A 21,756-nucleotide genomic window follows, 5' to 3' on the forward strand; every position below is an offset into this window, starting at 1 on the left:
TGGCAGTCTGATTTATTTTATATTTTATGATATCTAATTCACATTTTTTTATTAAATGTATTGCATGTACTCATTTCAAATAATTATTAAGTAACCATTAACTATAACAAACAAACAAAAAAAAAGCTTCCAAACGTCTGTTTACATCCAGCACTTATGAGTATCGAACGATCGCCAAGCAATCACTTTTACACAGTAAGCCATAAATTTTCATTCTCTCTCTTCAACTACTGAAACTACCAAACAGTATAATAACCATTCATTTCTATTCTTTATTCTATCTTTACCTAATGTTTTTTTTTAATTAAATGTATTGCATGAATACTAAGTTTTCAATTTACAGCAACCTTTTACCAATAGAATACTTAAAGCACAAGGGGTAGATGCTGACCAATAGGAGAGCAGGACCTTATGGGGTGACTAGCATCAGGAACCAATGGGAGAGCGGGAGGATGGTGGCAAGTTTACTCAGTTGGCGGCGCGGGAGTTTTAAAATTGTTCTCGGTGGTCCGGGCGAATCTCGGGACTTTATAGCAACAACCTTTCGTATCTTGAAAACTTTTCGTATGTAGAGCAGTAAAATTTTTCGTATTGGCTTTCGTAACTTGGATTTTTCGTAAGTTGAGCCTTTCGTATCTCGAGGTACTACTGTATTTCATTGTTTATAGGTCAATTTAGCTTTATTATGAAATTTAATGGGGTGTTTTTGGAGGGCTTGGAACGGATTAGCCATTTTACATGGTCCAAAATGGTTGTTCCGAAGAAGATATAGATATGAGTATTATAGATATTTAGAAATATAGATAATCGATATATATAATAATATATAAATACATATAATATATATATATAATAAAATAATTTAGATAGATATATATATATATATATATCTATATATATATATATATATATAAAATTAGAGTATATTAAGAGATATATATATATATATATATATAATATATATATATATATTATATAGAAAATATATAGATAGTATATATATATATATATATATATATATATATATATATATATAATATTAGATACATACATATATATATATATATATATATATATATATATATATATATATATATATATATATATATATATATATACACACAATTTTGTAAACATATGTGATGTTCTACTTTGTTAAAATGTATGGTAGAAAAAGTCTTAAAAATACAAATACAAGCATAAACCTCTTAGAACGTACTGCCCTAACATAAGGATACAACTTCTTCAGGGCCAGGCTTGTATTACCCTTCCTCATCAACCTGAAATTTGCTTCCAAACAAATTCAAAATGACCATACACGCCATTTCCCACATATAAAATGAGCCTTCTCTGCTTGTAATCCTTACCTGTGGCCTCCATGGATGTGAGGTAGTATTATAAAAGTCTAATAAGTGTGACATCTTACAATTTTGATACCATGTCATCCCAGTCTTGTTCTCCATCCCATGAATGCACTGGCAAATCTCCTTAACAATCCGCAGGTTTGACACACACATTAATATATTTTCACATGGACAACACTTTACACATGAAAGTACCAGCACGTACCAAAAATCAACTGTAATGCTATTCTTAGAGACACAACAGCCTAAAGATATCATTAACTCAAAATCTGTCTGTAATAAAAATGTTGACCATAAAATTCCAAATTTCAATGATTACCTATATAAAAGAAGTCATTTTACACATGGTTTCCAGGACTAAAAATAAAAATCTGGAGGGTGGCAGCTACTAGATACATGATACGAAAACACAATGGCAACTGGGACCACCATGCAATGTATGAGGCATCCTACACACCAAAAGAAAACGAGGAGACCAAAACATACCTGGAATTCGTCATAACCCATGGTGCTACACTCCTCGCAGATTAAATGGCAGCACTGGACTTTGATTACCGACTCATAGCCGCGAGACTCTTGGATTACTTGCATACGGCTCATTTTAAAAGTCACCACTGATATCTATGATGAAAAGGATGTACATTAATCTTAAGAAATGAATTCATTAATGCAATATAAATTTACCATATGCCAAACAGAATTCCCTTTATGCAGAGTAACCATACTGCCCTGTGCCCCGGCAGCCATCATCACCGTTACTTGTAAAGTTACCAATTAGGAAAAAACACAAAACTAAAAAGCAATATGTATATCAAGGATATACAAAAAAGATTTATGAAATGTAAAAACAACTCCTAAGGTAAAGGCTCAGTTATGCTTCATGTTGTATCATATGTCCTATATATGTTATATAATGAGGTAGAAGTAAAGAAGCTGAAGTGTAGTGAAATTTTTTGTACATTAACCCAAACACCATGGAGGGAGAGATGGGTATCTAGCAGGAAGAAAAAAAATTTAGAGCTTGATCTGAGTATTATGTGTGATGATGTTTCTCAATGAATATCTTTCAGTCAAAAGAGAATGAAATTGAACAAGGAGATTGTATCTCCGGGGCAAAGTCCTCACTTCCATGTTCAGACTATCTTGTTACTTCATGATAAGAACAAAAATTAAAACAGTATTTTGTTTTGGGTAAAGCAAGACTGAAGCATTGTTTCACATCCATAATTTCTACAGTATCTTGACAATGACGGCCTTTCAAGCTCACCTCTTAACATAAAAATATACATAATTAAAAGAACACACACATATACATATAATTAACTGCAATTACCAACCCATTCCAAGTATGTGAAAAAGAAAGTACTTACAGTGTCTTTTCTTCTGAATGAGCTTGTGATATCCGATATATCACTTGGAGTGGCCTCTTCAAAAACTTCAGATGCTAATTCAACAGATGTAGGTGGTGGCTTATTATCCACACGAAATAGTGCATCCATTCCACCAAGGCCGCTATCTGTTCGCTCAGAATCCATGTTGATTAAGATGAAGTTGTCACTGTCCGAACTCAGGTCACTCCGAACTGAAACAGTATCACTCATGTCTTCTGGGCTGGTCTTAACAACAGCAGATTCAATTAAATTAGTTATACTAGTGAGGCCTTTACGCATGGAATGAAAGCCAGCATTAAGGTTGCCTTGGAGTCCTAGCTGAATCATAGGGCCGTTGATGTACGAAGGGTCAGTGTCTCGAGGATGACTGGACGCTATGCTACGAGGCAGGTTGGTTAAGCTACTTGATAGTTGTCTAGCTTCGTGTTTTACAATGGATGAGGGTGACTGTTGCTTACCTGAAGTTGCTGATGTGTGCTGGTTGCCTATGGGCTGTTTTATATTACCATTGGCAGTCGTAATGCTGGTCTGGTTGGTAATGGCGTTGGTGTTAGGTGAAGGCTGAGATGGTAAGTGGTCAACACTAAAGGACTTGGTGATATCGCTGGTAATAGAGCAAGCATCAGCTTCATTTGCTCTGTTCACCAAACTGTGGTCCGACGTAGAGTTCCGCACATCACAGGTGGGTGACCCCAGGTCATTGAGGTCTGCTGTGGAAGATGAATCAGGGAGGAAACTCTCCATGTCTCCTGCCATTGAGTCTTTACATGGCTGTGGTGGAGGCATCACCAAAGACACATCAACTTGAGGTATGACTGCTGCAACTGCTATGGTATCTCCAAGGTTATCTGGAGATAAGGCGACACCTGCCATGTTTGGATGTGTTAGGATATGGATAGTGTCATAAGTGAGATAGGATGTTAGCTCTGCTATTACATCAACTTGACGCATAAGAAACAGGTACTGGTAATGATTAAGCTGGACACTGACTAGACTTGGTGTATGAGCAAGTACATGCAAAGCTGCCTCAGAGCGGCAACTTCCCCCTCCCTTTTCACTCTCATCCTTGTTTGCATTAAATGTATTTTCTAGACTGTAATTATCCTGTTTCATGGATGAATCTTGACTATAAAAGTTTCTTAACAGGTTTCTATGGGGTCTACTATTTGATTTTTCACTACATGACTCTGTGTTTTGTTTCTCTGTGGTAACAGAAAGACTAGACTTTGGCTTAATGTAAACCCATAAAGACAAGGGAAAAGCATCAACAAAAGGAACTGGTCTGTTACGCACTGCTGGCACACCCAGAAACTCAACCCACAAAGGGTCACAATAAACGAAGAGAACATCTCTTGCTTGTGTCCATAATGCATCACGTTTCATACCAGAGAAGGCCTCGTACACTGAGCCCTCAATCAAGGGAGGATTCCTCACGTTGTCTGCAGCTGCAATGGGAATTTTGCTAAGTCACTGGTGATACAGGGCCACATATTCTTTGTGATTCAAAATTATAAGGAACACATGATTAACAAGCCTCCAGCCACCAAAGTCATACAGCAAATACATAAATTGCCTTTAAAGTTACTCTTATAACTAACATCAAAAACATCTCATAATAAATAGCATGAGTCCCTAAAATAGTGTAGAAATCCACAATAGTGGAAATGTAAATAAATATTCAAAATATATAGAAACAAAAGAGAGCTTTCAAAACCCTGCTTGAGCAGGTCCTTTAAATCTCTATTTTGTATGTATATTTCCAAAATATATTTACATTTACACTATTGGGGACTTCTTCACCATTATTATTTTTATCATAATTGTTTTTGTTATTATTGCTGATGATGTTATTGTTGTTGGTCTTACAAAAAATAATACCATGAACAGCTAAGTAATATAAAGAACAATTAGATACTATGACAACTAAATTAACATATGGAACAATCAGGCATTGTACATTATGGGAATACAAAGTGTAACATGAAATCATCTTACTTTTGTGAGCATTTAACATATTAAATTTATATTGCCTATCCACAGTAAATTAGATAAGGTGGTGTCACTTTATCTTTTTGCATTGTACTTCATTTTGTACCAAACCAATTTTGTTGTGATGATTACATTATTTCTTTGTTTTCTATATCACACTAAGGTCCTGCATTATTAAAAGTACTACTACTAATTCCTGCAACAGAATTTACCCAGAATTTTCTCTAGTTGACCTAGCAACAAACTGCTTTGTTGACATGATTACCTAAATTCTTTATTTGCAGTAAAACAGTCCATTATGAATTCTAGTAGAATTTAATTACTGTTTATTACTTGAAAGATTGGGCTTATGGGCCGTTAAGTGTCAAATACAGCCAAGGATAAGCGCATAACTTCTTTAATAGTAATGAGTTTTTGGTAAGATTCCAATCACAAACTAAGCTCCTATTCAAACAGGAGAATATGGTAATACTAGAGACACTTACCTGTGGCATGCTGAACAAATTTATCACAAATGGGTTGGAAGTCTTCAGGAGATGATGGGAAATCTGATGCAAAAAACAACTCTCCTTGCTGAGCTGCTTCCAGGCATGTGGCTAAGGATGCCAGAGACCCAGGCATGGTAGGATCAGATGATCGGACATTAGAAAGGATGAGCCGAGATGTCTGTACATGCATGGCACGAGGACGGTCACGTTGATTACTTTGTTCACCAACTCCCTCCACAATCATCTAGGAGAATCAATTATTAATCAGTGATTGAAGAATTAACATGGGTTTTCATTATTTAGAGAACTAAGCTACTACTTGAATATCACAAAAACTTGAATACTAAAATCTAAATTTGGTTATATAGATTCAAAACCAACATTTCAAAAGAAGCCATCTGCTCAATCAGACTTGTCTGTTAAAATTAAAAATAATTCCGCATGTCCTCATTGCCACAATTTTCTAACAAGCTGCATGTTTTCATACTTAAAAGTTCATCCTTTCACCAGCTTATGTTAAAATCATATTCTGCTGTATCACCTCAGCAGGGTGGTTCTGCAATCAGTTGCAAGCATGAAACATAAAAACTTGTCCAAACACAAAGATCTCTACTTATAAATAAAAGTAATGCCACGGAGAAAAATAGCTTTCTTCTTGTATGATCTTCACTTTAGACTATTTGATGTTAACCATGGGTGCTCATGGACACTTTTCACTGTTAACAGATGCCTTTCAGTGCTAATGGACACTCTTGGGTGATTATGGACTTTGGCACATCAGGACTTTTGCTGGAAGAAAGGAGCATTCACAATCTCCACATCAACCTCAATGTTTCCTCCTTGAAAAGGAGACATGAGAAACATATCAGAAAAGAAAAGTGTACCCCAAACAATTACTGGGACCGACTCTCGGCCAACGGTAACATCTTCCGTAAGCATCGTTCTCTCCTATTGCTTTTGTCCTTATCCTTTAATTCTCAGGAAAGGAAAGTGCAAGGGTTAAATTAATTTAATTTACTGACTGTTACCAAAACTAGGTTCTGTAAACAAACAAAACATACAAAACTTTGGCCCGAAGGAATGAAGAAACATTCCAGAATTATACTTTTAAGCAAATATTGATAGAAGAATTTATGAGTAGCCAAAGGCCTGTAAACATCATCAACGTGGTAATTTTTTGCCCAAAGGAATGGCATATGATAGAAAATTCCATTCTATAGGGCAAAACTATATTCATGGCTCACACTAAGCCTATGAATGACAAACATTCATGAATTACTAATAATGAAATTGTTTAATAACGTCTATCAAATCATCGATGTAACATATTTTGGCCTAAGTTAATGGCATACAATACCAGAATTACTTTTAGGACAAAACTATATTGTCGGCTCACTGGAAGCCTACTATGAGTGAAGTACATTCATGAATTACTTTTAAGGCAATTATTTAACATCTAGTGAATAGCCTACTCTGTAAACATCATTTATGTACACATTTTTGGCCCAATATACCAAAAATTACCAATTTTTAACCAATTTGTATTTTTCATAATTCACAAACCTGAGGTCTTAACAGTAGGATAAATACTCAGCGCTGGCTGGAAACCGGTAAAGTTTAAAATAATTGTGTACGCAAGGGACTATTGGCATCTGTGCTTGGTCACGAGACATGAGGAGCCACCCACATACCCCTCATTAACTCGTGACCCCGTTAGTTATTCTTCCAACCTAGGTTAGTTGATAGAGGGGTGGTTAGAGGTGGGCCTTTGTATGTTAAGACCTCAGGTTTGTAAGTTATGAAAAATACAAATTGGTTAAAAATTTGTCATTTGTTCATATACAAAACAAACCTTCGGTCTTAACATTAGGATAGACTTACTCTTGGTGGGAGGTAAGTACTATTAACCAACTGGGAGTTTGCCACCTTTGATCAGTTTTCTGAATACCAGAATTCTACAAAGCAACTGACCAGTATTTCCGAATCTAAGACATATATGAATATCATAAGAGTCAGACTTCTGGGTTTAAAACAATGTCATAGTTCATTGCTTCCGAGGAAGATAAGAGGATCTGTTCTCCTAACAAACCAATTCATCCACTCATGAAGGTTTGTTATCATTCCTCTCCCCCTTGCTAAAGAGATGATGGTCCTGCTACTGATAGGTATCTTACTGATACTAACCCTAAAAGTATGGCCACTTCACTCACCTGTACCTTGTCTGTTCCAGATTATGGTGGTACTCTCTTCTTACTGCCCTAAGTAAAGAAGGAGACAGAAATCTGAAAAGGAAAGAGGCCAGTTAACTCCTCCATTCTACATTCATACCATCATCTTAGACAAGATTCCAACTGACCCGCCAGAGGTACTGGACGAGTTACACCATTTGTTGAGCAGCCACCAAAGGACCCAAGGAAATTGTGTCTAAGGCCCTCCGGGCAACCTTATATATATATATATATACAGGAAATTGAAAGTGGGTTTTCATAATAAAGAACCCACTCTCAAATTTCAATGAACAGACAGAGACCTCCTTAACATTGCTCCATTTTGATCTTCGATACAGTCACAGACCAACCGTCACAATTATTTTAACAGATATGTTCTTAAAAGCCAGAAGGCCTATATTCCTCTGATGACCTTCTCTTCTGTATAACCTCGTTGGTAAAACTTGACAAACAAGGAGTAGGCTATACCGATCGCCTCTGTTTGGCCTGTTCCTTTACATCTACCACCTTTATGTTCTAGGTGACTTAGTCCTTTCTATAACCACAGAGTACTTTGACAAGTCAAAGCCCTGCTGAAGGTCTCTCACACATACTCACACTGTACTGAGCATGACTTAGAAAAGTATCTGTCATCATGACCTGTGCTGCATTGACTCATTATCCCAGATTCTGGGGCAAATTAGAACTGATGTTCCTAACTACTTTTGAGTCTATGTCAAAACCGTGGTTATTGAGTACTCAAACTCTACTAAGGTCAGAGGAAGACCCCCTTCCACGGTCAGTTTCCTGTAAAGTGACTGATGTATGTGCCTGGTGGTAGTCCGTCAAGTCTACTCTGATACAGAGTATGTTTTCACTTATCAGATCGGAGTTCTTATGTGTCCCATCCAGTTCACTGCTCCTGATTCATCTGAAGATTACTTGGTGTGAAGCAATATTCACATGCCCAATCACCAGTCTAATGTATATCACCATAAATGTAATTACAGAGATACTTCCCTCTGTTCTGATGACCTCTCCACCAGATCATTGTCTATTGACCGAATGCCTTTAATGGACAGAAACCTCCTCTATACAGGCAGTCACATCCAAAGAGTCATTCTGTATATGTGAGCTAACGACCTTTGGAGTCGTGTTACATCCGAGGTGACACTCTACACCCAAAAACTTAGAACTATTAATTCGAAAAGGGATACTGGTCAACCTCCAGACCTTGAGATATTAATTCTACCTATCGGTGGTGCCTCTTCCCCACACGAACCTGGTAGCGATGATTGTGCTACAATAAACTTTATCAGTCACTCATCCTGGGTCCTCCTTAATTACTGGAACCCATCCTTCCATTCGGGACATGGCGGAACAGGTAGAACCTAGAGTTTGCGTAACCCCAAGGTTGTTCCCAGTATCACAAATGGAATCCTCAGGCTCCTCGAAGGGTGAAACCCGAGACAGCTCTTCCGTGGTTTTTCCATTATACGAGTTCCCCTCTGGACAAGTGGTTTGTGCACTTATCTGCCAAACCAGTGGTCCGAGGTCCTATTCCCATCTCGGCCAACACAGAATCAGAGAAACTTATTTCTGGTGATAGCCAACACGGAATCAGAGAAACTTATTTCTGGTGATAGAAAATAATTTATCGATATAGTGCGGTTCGGATCCCACAATAAGCTGCAGGCCCCGTTGCTAGGTGACCAATTGGTTCCTAGCCACTTAAAAAAAATATCCAATCCTTCAGGCCAGCCCTCAGCCCAAGGATAGCTATTAAACAGCTCAGTGTTCTTGTAAAAACTAAGATACACTTAACTTTTCCAATTGTATAGACTATATCACAGGAAAAAACCCAGGAGAATGTCCTATGATAATATATTCTATTCAGACACGTCCCAATTATCCTCCTGTCCAAGGAATTAATCTGTTAACAGGATATGGCTTATTTTTCCACAAGTAATGTTACTTCGAAACCATGAAACACCTTATGCGGTGACCTGTTAAAATATACTGGCATATGTTCAATATGCTACCCTCCAAAGGGAAATCCTATATTGCCAGAAACCATCCATGGTGCTGATGTTATTCTTGTAGGCATGGCAACCTGGCATTAAAGGCTGCCTTTTTGCACTATCTGCTAATTTACAGATGTCGACACATCCGACCGCCATTCAGTGCATATCAGGATAAAAGGGACATCCAACACGTGGGACCCTGGATGGCAGCACGACATTATATATCAAACCAACTGTCCTTCTTGGGTTGGTTCTTGATAAGCCTAACGCTGACCGCACACCTGCATTCTCTCTACCCACGTATCTAGAACGACAACAAGATGGCGATGCACACCTCTCCCCGCAGGGAAAGGAGCACAATTAGACAAAATTACTTCCCAAAGCACATCAAGATTCAAAGCTTTGGATTACAGGCAATCCATATGAATATGTGATACTCAAAAGCACAGGTAACGATTTAACCGTACCTTAAGAGTTTCTTCACCTACAACTTACTACACGATGAGTACCTCGATGTTGCAATCGTCGAAGAAAATATCAGGGCATTTATCTGCTTCTTGTGATATCCAGGAAGACTCGCAGCATGAGAAGGCATCATGTTCACATACCCGGGAATTCCAAACAACAAATTGAAAACAACAAGGGGCAAACTAAACAGGCTTTAAAAGGATGGAGCAAAGCACGTCCTCTCTTATAAAGGCGGTAAGAAAATAACTAACAGGGTCACGAGTAAACCCTCTAACGCTGATTGGACATATTAAACGTCGACATAAATTGTATGTCGGGTGCCAATTGGATGTATTAAACATCGATAAAAAGTTTTTTAAAAATTCGCGGAAAAATACTTATAGGCCTACCAGGCGAAAACTTTTCAATCACGCGCCTTGGGGGATGCTGGGAGCTCACGGATCAAGGCGTTGTTTTGTTTACAATCGTTACACAGGCGCGCAAGCGCGAATTTATTTCTTATCGCACTAAAAAGTATCAGTGACACATCTCAGAAATTATTTCATCACTTTGACATAATTTTTGCACCATTTTTTAAATTAGCCATTACATGGAGTATTATATATGAAAATGTGCGCAATTTCATGTAGAATACAACAAACAAATACTCATGATTGTAGCTTTTAACTGTTTTGAGATATTTTCATATAAATAACGATAAGTGACAAAATTTCAACATTCAGTCAACTTTGACTCTACCGAAATGGTCGAAAAACGCAATTGTAAGCTAAAACTCTTATATTCTAGTAAAATTCAATTATTTACCTTAATTTTGCAACAAATTGGACGTCTCTAGCACAATATTTCGATTTATGGTGAATTTATGAAAAAAACTTTTTCCTTACGTCCGCATGGTAATTCTTCCGATAAATTTTTTCGTGCGATTGTCCTAATGTTTGCACCATTTTAAATTAGCCGTTACATAAAGTTTTATATATCAAAATGTGCGCAATTTTATGTAGAATACAAAAAAAAAATTATTGAAGGTTGTAGTTTTCTCATTTTCGAAATATTTGCATATAAATCACGATAAATAGACAAAAAACCACGTTCAGTCAAATTTGACTATACCAAAATAGTCGAAAAACGCAATTGTAAGCTAAAACTCTTACAGTCTAGTAATATTCAGCCATTTAGCTTCATTTTGAAACAAATTTGAAGTCTCTAGCACAACATTTGGATTTATGGTCAATTAAAAAAAAAAATTTCCTCTCCTTCCCTCCGTGCGCGGATTCTCCGCCGCAAATCTCCGAAATGCGTACGTCGCATTCTTGTAATACTTGCTCTGTTTCATATTAGGCATTTCATAGAGTTTTATATATGAAAATGTGCGCAATTACATGTAGAATACAACAAAAAATAATTGAAGGTTGTAGCTTTTCTCATTTTCGAAATATTTGCATATAAAAAAATATATACAAAAATTTGACATTCGGTCAACTTTAACTCGTCCGAAATGGTCGAAAACTGCAATTGTAAGTTAAAAATCTTACAGTATAGAAATATTCAATCATTTATCTTCATTTTGAAACAAATTGGAAGTCTCTAGAACAATATTTAGATTTATGGTGAATTTTTTAATAAACATTTTTTTACGTCCTTGTGTTACGAATTCATGCATCATTTTGTGATAATATTTTCTCTGTGTTGCTTTGATCATTTTACAATGTGTTATATACCAAAATGATTGCAATTTAGTGTACAATACAACGAAAAAAATTAACTCGTTAGTTTTAACCGTTTTGCTCATTGCGCGATTTGAATACAATTATATATGAAATTTTGTTTTCGTGCTATCATATATCGCATTATTTATATATGATTATGATATTTTTTTTCATTTCTGATGGTTGCATACTAAACTTCAGGCAATGACAAAAAAAAAAAGAGCCAAAAATGAACTCTTTATCTTGAAAACTAAGTGCGCTGTGATTTTTAAAAAAATATTTTTTTTCCGCTTCTGCGCTCACTCCGAGACCCCCTCGGCATACGGGAGATGATTTTTATCCCTTAAACGCCAAGTTTATTTTTGGCTCCTTTTTTTGTCATTGGCTGAAGTTTAGTATGCAACCATCAGAAATGAAAAAAATTATCATCATATATAAATAATGCGATATATGATAGCGCAAAAACAAAATTTCATATATAATTGTATTCAAATCGCGCTGTGCGCAAAACAGTTAAAGGTAACAGGTTACTTTTTTTTGTAATGTACACTAAATTGCGATCATTTTGGTATATAACACATTGTAAAACGATAAAAGCAACACAGAGAAAATATTATCACAAAATAATGCATGAATTTGTAACGTGCAGACATAAACAAATATTTTTTTTTCAAAAATTCACCATAAATCTAAATATTGTCCTAGAGACTTCCAATTTCTTTCAAAATGAAGACAAATGATTGAATATTACTATACTGTAAGAGTATTAGCTTACAATTGCAGTTTTTGACCATATCTGACGAGTTAAAGTTGACCGAATGTCGATTTTTTTAATATATTTTTTTTTATATGCAATTATTTCGGAAATTAGAAAAGCTACAACCTTCAAATATTTTTCTTTTTATTCTACATGAAATTGCACAAATTTTTATATATAAAATTCTATGAAATGCCTAATATGAAACGGAGCAAATATTCCGAGAATGGGACGTACGCATTTCGGAGATTTGTGGCAGAGAATCCGTGCGCGGAGGGAAGGAAAGTTTTTTTTTTTAATTCACCATAAATCTAAATATTGTGCTAGAGACTTCGAATTTGTTTCAAGATGAAGATAAATGACTGAATATTACTAGACTGTAAGAGTTTTAGCTTACAATTGCATTTTTCGACCATTTCGGTAGAGTCAAAGTTGATTCCGACTCCGAAGTGGTCTATTTATCGTGATTTATATGCAAATATTTCAAAAATGAGAAAAGCTACAACCTTCAATTATTTTTTGTTGTATTCTACATGAAATTGCGCATATTTTCATATATAAAACTTTATGTAACAGCTAATTTAAAATGGTGCAAACATTACCACAATCGCATGTATGATTTTTTCGGAAGAGTTACCGCGCGGACGTAAAGAAAATGTTATTTTTTCATAAATTCACCATAAATGGAAATATTGTGCTAGAGACTTCCAATTTGTTGCCAAATGAAGGTAAATGATTGAATATTACTAGAATATAAGCGTTTTAGCTTACAATTGCGTTTTTCGACCATTTCGGTAGAGTCAAAGTTGACCGAAGGTTGAAAATTTGTCACTTATCCTTTTTTATATGAAAATATTTCAAAATTGATAAAAGCTACAACCATGAGTTGTTTTTAGTTGTATTGTGCATGAAATTGCACACATTTCCATATATAAAACTTTATGTAACAGCTAATTTTAAAATGGTGCAAACATTACCACAATCGCATGTATGATTTTTTTTCGGAAGTTACCGCGCAGACGTAAGGAAAAAGTTTTTTCATAAATTCACCATAAATCGAAATATTGTGCTAGAGACTTCCAATCAGTTGCAAAATTAAGGTAATTGATTGAATATTACTAAAATATAAGAGTTTTAGCTTACAATTGCGTTTTTTGACCATTTCGGTAGAGTCAAAGTTGACCAAAGGTTGAAATTTTGGCACTTATCGTTATTTATATGAAAATATCTCAAAACTGATGAAAGCTACAATCATGAGTATTTTTAGTTGTATTCTACATAAAAATGCGCACATTTTCATATATAATACTACATGAAACGGCTAATTTAAAATGGTACAAAAATTATGTCAAAGTGATGAAATAATTTCCGAGATGTGTCACATACTTTTTAGTGCGGCAAGAAAGAAATTCATGCTTGTGCGCCTGCATAACGATTGTAAACAAAACAACACCTTGATCCGTGAACTCCCAGCATCCCCCAAGGCGCGTGATTCAAGTGTTTTCAGCTGGTAGGCCTAAAAGTATTTTTCCGCGAATTTTTAAAAAAACTTTTGTATGTCGACGTAAAATACGTCCAGTCGGCACCCGAGAGACAAAAAATGTCGACGTAAAATACGTCCAGTCGGCGTTTAAGGGTTATTATACCCCTTCGGCGTAAAAGGGTTAATGAGGGGTATGTGGGTGGTTCCACATGTCTCGTGACCAAGCACAGATGCCAATAGTCCCTTGCGTACACAATTATTTTAAACTTTACCGGTTTCCAGCTGGCGCTGAGTATTTATCCTAATGTTAAGACTGAAGGTTTGTTTCGTATATGAACAATTACTTTTTACGACAAAACTAAATCAGTGGCTCATAGGAAGCCTACTATGAATGACTAACATTCATGGATTACTTTAAAAGCAATTGTTTAATGACATCTAGTAAATAGCCTACTATCTGTAAGCATCATCAATGTAAAATTTTTTGGCCAAAGTAAACGGCCAAAGATACCAAAATTACTTTTTAAGACAAAACTTATTCAGCAGCTCACAAGAAGCCTAAGAATGAGGAACATTCACGAATCTTTTAAGGCAATTGTTAAATGACACCTAGTGAATTGCCTACACCCTAAACAAACGATGTAAAAGCTTGGCTAACCTAGGATACAAGATTTACTCTCCAGGGCAAAATTATTTCAGCAACTTGCAAGTAGCCTATGCAAAAAGCAGGCAAAAGTAGTCTAACTTTTAGCCTAAAAGAATGACAAAACATTTGAATACTTAAAAGGCAATAAACAGTTTTCGAGTATTAGACTTGGAAAATGCCCTTTGAGAATTTAATAAGGGAAAACTATATACCAAGGATTTACAAGTAATAAGGCCCAATAAAGAGAAAAAAATGCAAAGTTTAGCCTAAAGGAATGTCGTAACTTACAAGCATTGCATAAAGTGCTGACTATTATCGTTGGCTAGCAAGGGTAAAGTAAAGTTTAGTTAATGAATCAACATAACAATAATATAACAAGAAAGAACTCATCCTGAGATTCCATGAAGGTTACTAAATATACATTCCAGTAGGATGCACACCACTGAAATCCAGTTGAATGGATAAATAATAAACCATTACGCTACCGCCATCACAGGTGTTTACCCCATGACAGCAGGAACAAAATGAGAAATTCGTAACTAATTTGTATTTTTCATAACGAACAAACCTGAGATCTTAACATTAGGATTTACTAGCGCCAAGCTGGAAACCAGTAGAATTAAAATTAAACTTGTGCGATCCAGGACTATTGGCATCTATACCAGGTCACGGGGCATGTATACCCAGAATGCCATCGGCGTCGTGTGACCGACCCGCCATGTATACTTCTAACCCAGTTTAGACTGCTAGAGGGGTGGTTCAAGGTGGACCTTTAACTGTTAAGACCTCAGGTTTGTTAGTTATGAAAAATACAACTTAGTTACAAATTTGTCATTTGTTCATATACGAAACAAACCTTCGGTCTTAACATTAGGATAGACTTACTTATTGGAGGGAGGTAAGTCTCTAACTGACTGGGAGTTTGCCACCTAAATCCATTTCCGAATATTAGGAGCATTCTAAGAGAATGGACTATAAACCTTTGAACCAAAGATATGAGGAAATCTATTGGTTTCCCTCACTGGGTGCTGGTATCATGCAATGGTTTATAAACTATGGGGAAATAGAGGACCCTCCATTCTCATAAACCACTCTTGTCCATTGCATCTGGATCTACCTTCACCCCTCCCTTCCTTATTACCGAGAGTGAAAAGTATACTATACTCTAACATAACTTTACAGTATGGCTGACCACCTCACCTGCATCTAGTCCGTTCCAGCTCATGATGGTACTCTCCTTCATACTGCCCGTAGGTAAAGGAGTAGAAAGAAAGTAGTAAAGAAAAAAGACCAGTCATCCCATTCATTCTACTTTCATACCTTCATCTTAGATTAGACACAAACTGACCCGCCAGGGGTACTGGATGAGCTATACCACTTGCTGGGCTACCACCACTGGACCTTACAGACCTTACATCTTGTTCGGGTTGCCCCAGGTCCCTCAGTGTGAGGCACCTCTAATGTCTACCAGAGAGTTGCTAGTACATCTTCCGGTATTATTTTGCATCTTCCAATCTTGGATAGTCTGGGATGCAGCTGAGATATTTGTCGAGCTTATTCTTAAACACATCTACGCTCTAACTGACTGGGAGTTTGCCACCTAAATCCATTTCCAAATATTAGGAGCATTCTAAGAGAATGGACTATAAACCTTTGAACCAAAGATATGAGGAAATCTATTGGTTTCCCTCACTGGGTGCTGGTATCACGCCATGGTTTATAAACTATGGGGGAAATAGAGGACCCTCCATTCTCATAAACCACTCTTGTCCATTGTATCTGGATCTACCATCACCCCTCCCTTCCTTATTACTGTGAGGGGTGTGTTGCTACTGAAAAGTACATATACTATACTCTAACATAACTTTACAGTATGGCTGACCACCTCACCTGCATCTAGTCCGTTCCAGCTCATGATGGTACTCTCCTACATACTGCCCGTAGGTAAAGGAGTAGAAAGAAAGTAGTAAAGAAAAAAAGACCAGTCATCCCATTCATTCTACTTTCATACCTTCATCTTAAGACTAGACACAAACTGACCCGCCAGGAGTACTAGATGAGCTATACCACTTGCTGGGCTGCCACCACTGGACCTCACAGACCTTACATCTTGTTCGGGTTGCCCCAGGTCCCTCAGTGTGAGGCGCCTCTAATGTCTACCAGAGAGTTGCTAGTACATCTTCCTGTATATTTTGCATCTTCCAATCTTGGATGGTCTGGGATGCAGCTGAGATATTTGTCGAGCTTATTCTTAAACACATCTACGCTCACTCCTGATATATTCCTCAGATGAGCTGGCAACGCATTGAATAGACGCTGCATTATCGATGCTGGTGCGTGGTGGATTAATGTCCTGTGTGCTTTCCTTATTTTTCCTGGTATAGTTTTGGGCACTATTAATCTACTTCTGCTTGCTCTTTCTAATAATTTTAGCTCCATGATGTTTTCAGCTATTCCTTTTATCTGTTTCCATGCTTGAATTATCATGTAGCATTCTCTTCTCCTTTCTAGACTATATAATTTTAATGATTGTAGTCTTTCCCAGTAGTCAAGATCCTTAACTTCTATTCTAGCTGTAAAGGACCTTTGTACACTCTCTATTTGTGCAATATCCTTTTGATAGTGTGGGTACCATATCACATTGCAATAATCAAGTGGACTACGAACAAATGTTTTATAAAGCATAATCACGTGTTCAGCTTTTCTTGTTTTGAAGTGCCGTAACAACATTCCCATTTTTGCTTTACATTTTGCCAATAGAATTGCTATTTGATCATTGCATAACATGTTCCTATTCATCATCACACCAAGGTCTTTAACGTCTTCCTTATTGTGATTGTCTCATTATTAGGTCTGCTACATGCATCTAGCTTTCCTTCTGTCTCCAAAATTTATTGATTCAAATTTATCAGAGTTAAATACCATCCTATTTACCTCTGCCCAATCATATACTTCGTTAAAGTCTCTTTGTAGCGCGTTACTATCTTCATCACAAGTAATTTCTCTACTTATTCTTGTGTCATCGGCGAAACTACTCACTACCGAGTCCTTAACATTACTGTCTATGTCCACAATCATAATAGCAAACAGTATTGCAGCTAACACCGTACCGTGACACACCGGATTTTAACTTAGCTTCATCCAATTTCTCATCGTTTTCAATAACTATCTGTTTTCTGTTGTGTAAAAATTCTTTTAACCATCTTCCTACTTTATCCATGATATTGTGTTTTCTAATTTTCATCGCTAATATATTATGGTCTACCTTGTCAAAAGCTTTTGCAAAGTCTAGATAAACCACATCTGTTTCATTTCCGCTTTTCATATTTTTGTATATGTTCTCACAGTGGACTAACAGTTGGGTTTGTGTACTTTTTCCGGGTACGAAACCGTGTTGTCCTATATTAAACAAATTATTTTTGATTAAATGTTTCATAATATTTTTCTTCATTACCCTTTCATACACTTTCATAATATGTGATGTTAGACTCACAGGCCTATAATTACTTGCCTCTAGTCTTGATCCACTTTTGAAAGTAGGGGTAATATATGCTAATTTGTGCTCATCATAAATCCTGCCTGTATCTACACTTTGTCTTAATAATATTGCAAGTGGCTTTGCGATAGAATGAACTACTTTCTTTAACAAAATAGCAGGAACACCATCAGGACCTGCAGCAGATCCAATTTTAATTTCATTAATAGCCTGCACAATATCAGCTTCATTAATATCTATGTCAGCTAAATATTCATTATTTTTGTCCATTACTTCTGTATCATTATCTTCATTATCAATTCTAGGGGTGAATTCTCTCTTATATCGTTCTGCCAATATGTTGGATGTTTCCTTTTTTTTCATTCGTTAATCTCCCTTCAATTCTTAGAGGGCCTATTTCTATTCTTCTTTTATTCATCTTTTTTGCATACAAGTATAATAGTTTGGGGTTTTGCTTGATATTTACTAGGGTTTTTTCTTCCAAGTCCCGTTTTTCATTTTCTTTTGATTGTATAATCTTTTGTTCTGCATTTTCTATCTTACTTTTTAGTTCTATAACTTTCCATGCATTTTTTTCTTTTGCAAGACCTTTTTTCCACTTTCTGATTTTCTGGAAAAGGTATCCAAGGATCTATGGGCAATGTCTTTTAAATAAAAGAAGTGAAAGTCATTTGGCGTTTCCAATCACCAGCTTTCAGAATTCTCTCCACAGACATATTCTTCTTGAATATGTCATGAGCCCTAGCCCTCTCCTGGCTATCTGACCCCTTGTCTTCTGTCTTGTAGGCATTCCTGATTTTTTCTCTAGCCAAAACGATATTGTATTTCTCGACACTTCCTTTTTGTTCCGTCCTGTACTTACGAACAACCTCCTGCACCCCGGCCTGAGGCGCCTTGTCCTCCTTAAGTACTCTCTTGTTACCCTGACGGGACACAGAAGCATCTCATCTTTGTCATTATCTACAAAATCTGCCAGAGAAGGTATGGAAAAAGTCAAATCTGCCATCCACTATTGATGGGTTTTGAGTCTTGGCCACAAATTCTGGCACAAACTCGAATGCCATTGAATTCCAAGCTCTCGAGAGCTTTACAATAGATGACAGGCTATGTAGTTCCCCCACCCTTTTGGTTGAAGCTATGGCCAATAAGAAGACTGTCTTCACGGTCAGGCTCCTATCTGTGGACTACCTTAGTGGTTCGTATGGGGGTTTTGTCAGACTTCTCAGTACCATGGTCAAATCCCAATCAGGGGCTTTCAGTTCCTTTGGTGAACATGACTGCTCAAAGCTCTTCATCAACATGGCCAACTCCCATGAAGATGAAATGTCCACGCCTTTCATGCGTAAGACCGAGGCTAGAACAGCCCTGTGCCCCTTCACCGCAGACACAGACATATGCCTTTCTGTCCTGAGATATATCAGAAATTCTGCTAATTCCTGAATAGTGGTATCGAGTGGAGACAAGTTCCCTCTACGACACCAATCACAGTATGCTGACCATTTTCCTTAGTATACTGCTGCCGATGACTGATATTTCCTGCCATCTGAGCTGCTGCTTTTTGCAAAAACCCTCTCGCTCGCAAGAGATACTCGACAGTCTCCACCCGTTAAGTGATAAGGACTTCACCGACCGGTGGTACTTCTCCACATGTGGCTGACATAGCAGGTTGTTCCATTGGGGTAACTCTCTCGGCACGTCTATCAGGAGTTCCAAGAGGTCCGGAAACCATTCTGCCTTTGGCCATAACGGAGCTACCAGAGTCATTCTGAGGTTCTGAGACCGCCTTACCATGTTCAGAACCTGACGGATTAGACAAAATGGAGGAAATGCGTAGACGTCCAGATTGTCCCATGGATGTTGTAGAGCATCTTCTATTACTGCCTCTACGTCTGGGACTACCGAAAAATACACTCCCAACTTTTTGTTGTACCTGGTTGCGAATAGGTCTATGATCAGCCTTTCCCCACACTGAGCAATCTGTCCACTATTTGTTGGTGCAAGGACCACTCCATTCCCATGATCTGATCCCTCCGGCTCAACTTGTCGGCCACTACGTTTCTTTTTCCCAGAATATATCTGGCCCTGATGTCTACTACGCTCTCTACAGCCCACTGATGAAGTTGAACTGTCATCACATGTAACTGTCGAGACACTAGACCTCCTTGTTTGTTTATGTAAGCTACTACTGTGGTGTTGTCTGACATCGAAAACAGTGAATGCCCCTCCACCGTCTCCCTGAATTCCTGTAATGCTAGAAATGCTGCATTTAGCTCCAACACGTTTATATGAAGTTTTCTGTCCTCGCCGCTCCATTTCGCTGAAACCATCAGCTCCTCCATATGCACTCCCCAACCTTCTAGTGACGCATCTGAGAACAGCAGGAGATCCGGGGAGGGTTGCTGAAGGGGAACGCCCACAGTCAGATTGCTGTCCTTCGCCCACCACAGCAAGTCTCTCCTCACTTCTGCCGACAAGGGAATCTGCTCGTACGGGTGATCTACTATTGGAGACCAAAACTCCTTCATCCTCCATTATAGAGATCGTAGGTGTAACCTCCCTTGTGGTACTAGCTTCTCCAAGGACGTTAGAACTCCCAGTACTACCTGCCACTGTTTTGCTGGCTGTGTTCGTTTTTCCAGAAAGGCATTCACCACTTGTTTGCATTTCTCTACTCTATGGTCTTTCGGGAATACTTTGGCTTTTATTGTGTCTATAACCATTCCCAGAAACACCAGCCGTTGACTTGGATCCAACTGCGACTTCTCATGATTTATCACAATGCCTAAGCTGTGACAAAACTGTAGAAGGGTCGCCCTGTCCCTGAGTAATTTCTCTCTGGACTTTGCTATCACCAGCCAATCGTCTAGATATCTTATTAGCCTGATCCCCTGAGCATGCGCCCATGTCAACACGAGTGAACACTCTTGTAAAAACTTGAGATGATGTCAATCCAAAGCACAGAACTTTGAACTCGAAAACTTTCTCTGCAAGACTGAAGCAGAGAAATTTCCTGGAAGACTGATGGACTGGGATCTGAAAGTATGCGTCTTTCAAGTCGATTGTCAGCATAAAGTCCTTGATCCTGACTGCTTGTAGAACCGTCTTTGGAGTTTCCATTTTGAATCTGGTTTTTCTTATTAACAGATTCAAAGTTGACAGGTCTATTACTGTCCTCCAGTCCCCACTGGCTTTGGGTACAAGGAAAATCCTGCTGTAAAACCCCTTTGACGGAATGGATACTTGGCACTTTTTCTATCATCTTCTTCACTTTCTCTTACAGAATAAAAGCCTTCTGAGGTTCTTGAGCATAAGCGAGGTGAGGCAATGGCTGTTCTGTCAGGGGTGGGGATACTTCGAACGGAATCAAATACCCGACTCTGAGAACCTCCAACACCCACTGCTCTGCTCCCAGTTCCTGCCACACCTTCCAGTGATTTGCCAGGCAACCCCCCACTGGTGTGGCCGAGTGATGAGAGGCGCCTATCCTATTGTCTTGAGCCCCTTCCTCTTCCCCTAATCCCCCTTCCTCTGTTATTTCTATTGTGAAAGGGCCGATGAGTTAATTTCTTTGGGAAAGAGGGCCTTGTTGCTCTTAGGGATGTTAGGCCTCACTGGCTTCTTCCAAGGTATTTGCTGTTGCCTTACTTCCAAAGGATTAGCCTGACTGCTAGATGATTTCCTGACTGCCTACTGCCTGCTGTACCAACCTATCGTTAGTGTCCATCCTTCTCCTATCT

At 37.7% G+C, this 21,756-nt stretch overlaps 1 protein-coding gene across 4 annotated transcripts in view; it reads right to left on the reverse strand.

Moving 5' to 3' along the window:
- Nucleotides 1-21,756, reverse strand: part of LOC135202945 (bridge-like lipid transfer protein family member 3B) — a 318,889-nt gene that overhangs the window by 68,966 nt on the left and 228,167 nt on the right. For all 4 annotated transcript variants that reach the window (XM_064232430.1, XM_064232433.1, XM_064232432.1 and 1 more), the window contains 3 exons: nt 5,230-5,476; nt 2,735-4,200; nt 1,851-1,985 (listed from right to left, as the gene is read on the reverse strand). In XM_064232430.1, coding sequence (XP_064088500.1) covers nt 1,851-1,985; nt 2,735-4,200; nt 5,230-5,476 — 1,848 coding nt within the window. The remainder of the gene's footprint in view (nt 1-1,850; nt 1,986-2,734; nt 4,201-5,229; nt 5,477-21,756) is intronic.

This window comes from Macrobrachium nipponense, chromosome 33 (genome assembly GCF_015104395.2).
Source record: "Macrobrachium nipponense isolate FS-2020 chromosome 33, ASM1510439v2, whole genome shotgun sequence".
In the NCBI taxonomy this organism is placed as follows: Eukaryota; Metazoa; Arthropoda; class Malacostraca; order Decapoda; family Palaemonidae; genus Macrobrachium; species Macrobrachium nipponense.